Here is a 5,872-nt window from a genome sequence, read left to right as displayed (position 1 = left end):
ACCTCTATTTTCATTTTTAATCTTCACAACTACAGTAAATTAGGTATCAACTTAAAGTGAGGTACAGATCGTTGAAGATGAGGAATGTATCAACCCTGGCTTTGGATCCAGCCAAGTCTTAATTCTGAGCCCACATACTTAACCTCTATGGTCTCTGCAGCAAAACCTACATTTTGAATTACGTCCTTCATTGTGGCCATGGCTTAATCATTGAAACAATGATAGTGACTTGTCTTTAAAACAAATCCTGGATTCTGACCAAAATTCCTATTCTGGTATTCTAGCGAGTTAGGGAAACATCTGCAAAAGGTACAAACTTTTTACTTGGTCCTGATTAGTTTCACGTGGGCATTTGTGGGTTCATCCAGTGTAATTTTTTTTTTTTTTTTCCGAGAATCTGGACTTTTTTGGAGACCTCCAGGTTTTAAATATTGGCTTGAATTTTAAAAACCAGTTTAGGGAAACAGAAAATTAAACTGCTGTTATGGTTAACTTTGTGTCAACTTGACAAGGACACAGTGCTCAAATATTTGCATCAACAATCCTCTAGATATTTCTCTGAAAGTGTTTCTTGAATTATTATGAGTTTACCATTTAAGTCAGTGGACTTGGAGTAAAGCTGACCCTCTTTATAATGTGGCTAAGCTTCTTGAATTAGTTGAACATCTTAATGAACCAAGACTGACCTCCCCCAAGGAGGAATTCCGCCAGCAACTGCCTTTGCTGGGTCTCCAGCCCGCTGGCATACCCGTATTTCCAAACCACCAAGCCTCCAGAATCGGATGAGACAGTTTTTTTCTATGTGCATCCTCTTGATCTGTTTGTCTAGAGAATCCTAATACAGAAACTAAGCAGTTATACACTCTCTGTAACTTATGCACTTACAGCCAGCCTACTGAAGCCTTTTTTTGGGGTGGCACCATCTGTACTATTACAAGACAGGTAGAGGTTTTTTCTCTCACATATATCCCTCAAATACTTTTCTAGCTAGACTTAGCTACCCATAACTATTGATTCCTAATCTATTTTAACATCCTCTCCAAAAAATTCAAATTTAGGACTTGTGAGACAAGTTTTTATATAACTTACTAGATCTCAAAAACAATCCAATGAGGTAAGACTTATCGTAATTTCCAAGAAAACCAAAAAATCATCTAACAAACCTTAAACTTACTCTTGCTTCTCCTTTTGTTTGAGACAGAGTCTCGCTCTGTCACCCAGGCTGGAATGCAGTGGCGCGTTCGCACCTCACTGCAACCTCCACCTCCCAGGTTCAAGTGATTCTCCTGCCTCAGCCTCTCAGAGTAGCTGGGACTACAGGCATGCGCCACCATGCCCAGCTAGTTTTCTTCTATTTTTAGTCGAGAAAGGGTTTCACCATGTTGGCCAGGATGGTCTCAATCTCTTGACCTCGTGATCCACCTGCCTTGGCCTCCCAAAGTGCTGGGATTACAGGTATCAGCCACCTTGCCTGGCCGCTTCAACTTTTTCCAAAGATGAAAAACCTTTATGTTCCATACAAGGAACTCTCTCAATACAGGATACCTGATCTACCACTGAATCATCAAATAACAATGACACACAAGTACAAGAGACATATGAGCAAAGTCATATAAATTAAGGCTGCACCATAATTAAGTAGTTATCAGGTGACTGTTGAAGAACAAAAAAAGGTGAGAAACAAAAAAATCAAAATGGAAGTTTTTAGCAAATCAGTAGTTGTACCCAAGGGCCATATAAGAAATCTAATGATATAGTGGGGAGTGGCCTACACAGCTATTTTTTTTGATGAAGGGATATAGAACCACTCAGAGCAATTTTTTAAAAATCCAGAAATATACTTTTATGGAAATAGGTTTTTAAATGTTGGTTTAAAAACAGAGCATCACCCTTTCACCAAAGTCTGGAGGCCAAACAGACTACCAGTCTGGAGTCTATTTTATTGCAGCATTTTAACATCAGTGGTATTCCAACAGTGAGCAGATGAAAATACTCAGTAGTTAGTTACTGTCCTACATCTTATACAAAGTCCTAAAATGTAATGACTTCATTACATTTTAAATGGCAAGCAGCATTTCACTACTTATAAATTCGATTCACATATATAATTACTAATCAGAACTACCTTTTATCCCATTTCTACTAGGCTATATGATAGTGAAAGCACCGGAATAAATTGGGAGTACTTACTATACTACAAATTACATAGTATTATATTCCATTTCAAATATTCTTTTATTCATTCTAATTAAGACTAGTACTGGTCACCAGAACACTTACTGAGGCAAACACTTCTGTTTTAGGTTACAGACCTAGAGAAACACAAAAAATAAAAAAAAAGAATGAAGCTCCTAAATATCTGATTATCCAGAACTTCAACTGGAATAACCTAATAGTTTTCCTGATGATTAATCAATCATGGGAAAAATAATTAACTATATCAAAGTATAGGGCAAGAGCAAAAGTATTTTTTCCTTCAAGTTAATGACAAAAAAAAAAAAAAATCAAAGAAATAAACAAGATTGATTTGTATTTCCCTTTTATTGCATAAATTACCAACAAAATCCTGACCTGGGAATCAAAAATTTAATAATATAACCTCAGTTTAACACCATTAAATAAGCTAAATCTAAGAGTAATACTGGAATGTTACCCAAATTAATAAAGTAGGCAAATGGCCAAGTATTACATTCCCTATTTCAAAAAAGAGGCATTAAGCATTCATGTCATAAGTTTATTGACAAACATATCTAGCATGCCATGAGTTAGTTTAATCCATTTCCAGAGGCTGTATCTCTTAAAATACTCTTCATATCTGCAAAATAAAAACAAAAATTAATGGCATTTTTAAAATCTCATTCATTTAACAGAAATCATGTAGTTTCATGAAAATATTTTCTATCAGTTTCAGTAGTACATCAGAAAGCGTTTACAGTATCATGACTTCATTCATACTGATTTGCTTCATCACATGCACTGAAACCTTTCCGCATTAGTAGCTTGGATAAGTTATTCCCCCTCTAAACTATGACAGTCTTTCCGATCATTCCAGTGTTCTATAGTATTACTCTGAGAAACTCTGACGACAATTAAGGTAAATAAATATTTTAACCACTCACAGGAAATCTGCTAACCTTCCAATATGAAGGACTCCTTTGAGCATATATTAACATATTCCCTTGACACAAGGCTTCTCAACCTCAGCACCACTGGTATTTTGCCCCCAACTTGGAATGATCAAAAATGTCTCACATTGCCAAATGCCCCACTGTGTTGTAAAATCATTCTCATTTAAGAACCACTGCCTTAATGAGGAAAGTATATTCAGAAGTTTGAGTTTCCCAACATGGTTGAGTTGGTGAGGCATAGATTTACAACTGCATAATTATCTGGGACTTATATATCAAGGAACACTAGAAGGGTTTTCTTCATCTTCAGGGATTTTTTCACAACTTAAACAAGTATTGCAAGCCAATTTAAAAAAAACTGGGAGCACAGTGACCACTTTCTGAAAGAAATGGAAACGTTTATAGTGTTTTAAAAGACATATTCTCAGCCACTGTTCTAGTAACAGTGTTTAAGATAGAATAACATTAATCAGTTTGTCAGAGTATTACCTAGTTTAAAAGTGTGAGCTCTGGAACAAGAAACTGCCTGGGCAAGAGTCCTGGTCCACCATTATACCAGTTATGAGATCTTGAATAACTTAACATCTTTGTGTCTCAGATGGGGTTACTATCATCCGCCTCACAAGCTTGCTAGAGAACATGAGATATCGATGTAAAGTGTACCTGATAAGCAGTAGTGTTCAATAAACACTGGCCATTATTCAAATATTTTTATACAGGTTTACAACTAGTCTCCACCAATGCCACACCTACATATAATCTCAGGAATCAGCCCTACTTAACAATGTATTTGTGTGTGTGTTCTGGGTGAGGGGGAAGAGGCTACTTAATAAAAAGGCCTGCTTTAACAAGATTAGAAATCCATGAACTACCTGGTAAATGGACGAACTGAAACATCCTTATTGTTTAAGCAGTTGGTGTCTTACTATAAGGAAGGGTGTAGCAAATGCAGATCCAAAGTACAAACTCATCTTAACTAGTAACGCCCACTTGTTTTTCACTGAAAATGGCAAATTCTGTTGGAAAAAAAGAGAAAAAGTAATCGAAATAGAACCTCAAATAATCTGCTTAATAATCAAAACACAAGTATACAGGAAATGCTAGTTATATTTATTTTACATCATGGTACATATGCCATAAATCATAACATCTTTTTAAACATTTATCTTTCAAATCCCATGACCTTCATCACACAACACTAGAAGGTAAGAAACAATCCGGCTTTACTTAGCACTAGGCAATGGTCTTAAGGACTCAAACGTCAAATAGTGAGAAGTTTCTTATTTTAGAAAATCGAAAAAACTGCTGTCTTAAGTAGTCACATTAGAAGAAGATACATAGCAATCTTAAGTGCAATACAAAGTTGTTTTTTTTTTTTTTTTTTTTTTTTTGAGACTGAGTCCCGCTGTGTCATACAGGCTGGCGTGCAGTGGCGCGATCTCGGCTCACTGCAACCTCCACCTCCCGGGTTCAAGCGATTCTCCTGCCTCAGCCTCCCCTGTAGCAGGGATTACAGGCACACACTACCACATAATTGTTTTGTACTTTTTAGTAGAGACAGGGTTTCGCCATGTTGGCCAGGCTGGTCTCGAACTCCTGACCTCAGGTGATCCGTCGGCCTCAGCCTCCCGATTACAGGCGTGAGCCACCGCACCCGGCCCAATTTATTTATTTATTTTCTCAATACGAAGCACCTTCTCTACCCTTGACGACTAGGCCTCGTGTGACCCTCCGAGGTTGTGACTGCTAAGTGGTTTAAGTTATTTACACCTGAGGCCAAACACAGCCTTAACGAAGTTGAAGGGTTAGTACTTTTAACTTAGCCAGCTGATTTACAAAGCCTCTTCCATAACCCAGAGGCCCTGATTTCCTCATGATTTTCCAATGACCTTCATTTCGGGTCCGACGACCTCCAGCTCGGCTTTAAGCCATACACCTGCAGCCGTGGCCTCCAGGAGCCATCCCAGGGCTTTCCGCAGGGCGGGGGAGGGGGCGTCAGGCGGTTGATAGAGGCAGAGCTTCCGGATCTACCTACCCATTCCTTTAGCTGCTACGCGCTAGGATGCCCAGATTCCTCACTGGCCCCTGGGGTAAGTGAAACGCTACTCTGCGTCTCCCTCGCCACAGCCCGGAGGCGGCCTTTCAGGTACGCGAGTCACAGCCAAGCGCCCCCTCCCCCAACGAAGTCGAGCCCCTTTATACACTAACCTTCCCAGGGCCCTCCTCATAGTGGCTCCTACGGACCACAGAGGTTGTGAACCTCCGGATGCCGTGGCCCAACATAGCGCTGCTGGAAGCTCTGCGAAAGGCGCAGACCGAGGATGGATGAAATGGCTGCACCTCACCAAGACCTTGTTTTCACGACCTTGCTCCCCCGTGCTCAAGGACCGAAAGGAAAGATGGGAAATGGAGGGGAGCCTTGAGGAAACGCAACAAAGCGGAGATCTCAATGGATTGTGGGAATTGTAGTTCAGAACAGTGCGGCGCCTTATCAGCCCCCGAAGGATTGTGGGAAATGTAGTTTCGCGCCAGGGTTAGGTCTAGGATTCCTGGGGGCCTCTTACCGGAAACTTTTTTTTTTTTTTTTTTGAGACGGAGTCTCGCTCTGTCGCCCAGGCAGGAGTGCAGTGGCGCGATCTTGGCTCACTGCAAGCTCCGCCTCCCGGGTTCACACTATTCTCCTGCCTTAGCCTCCCAAGTAGCTGGGACTGCAGGCGCCCGCCACCGCGCCGGGCTAATTTTTT

At 40.3% G+C, this 5,872-nt stretch overlaps 1 protein-coding gene and 1 non-coding gene across 3 annotated transcripts; both read right to left on the bottom strand.

Moving 5' to 3' along the window:
• Positions 1 to 2,521: 2,521 nt before the first annotated feature.
• On the bottom strand, positions 2,522 to 5,553 carry LOC112626418 (cytochrome c oxidase subunit 7C, mitochondrial). Of its 2 annotated transcripts, XM_025388487.1 has the most exons (3): positions 5,337 to 5,553; positions 4,001 to 4,144; positions 2,522 to 2,815 (listed from the first exon to the last, which is right to left on the bottom strand). In XM_025388487.1, exons 1-2 carry the CDS (start codon positions 5,409 to 5,411, stop codon positions 4,028 to 4,030), a joined length of 192 nt encoding a protein of 63 aa, XP_025244272.1. In that variant the 5' UTR covers positions 5,412 to 5,553; the 3' UTR covers positions 2,522 to 2,815; positions 4,001 to 4,027. The 2 variants fall into 2 exon arrangements, with proteins under 2 accessions (XP_025244272.1, XP_025244273.1); XM_025388488.1 differs by having other exon boundaries at positions 2,721 to 4,144.
• LOC112627262 lies at positions 2,915 to 2,977 on the bottom strand. Its single transcript, XR_003120110.1, has one exon. It is a non-coding gene; the product is annotated as a small nucleolar RNA Z39 (small nucleolar RNA).
• Positions 5,554 to 5,872: the final 319 nt, after the last annotated feature.

Source organism: Theropithecus gelada, chromosome 6 (genome assembly GCF_003255815.1).
Source record: "Theropithecus gelada isolate Dixy chromosome 6, Tgel_1.0, whole genome shotgun sequence".
In the NCBI taxonomy this organism is placed as follows: Eukaryota; Metazoa; Chordata; class Mammalia; order Primates; family Cercopithecidae; genus Theropithecus; species Theropithecus gelada.
This window is presented reverse-complemented; position numbering and strand designations above follow the sequence as displayed.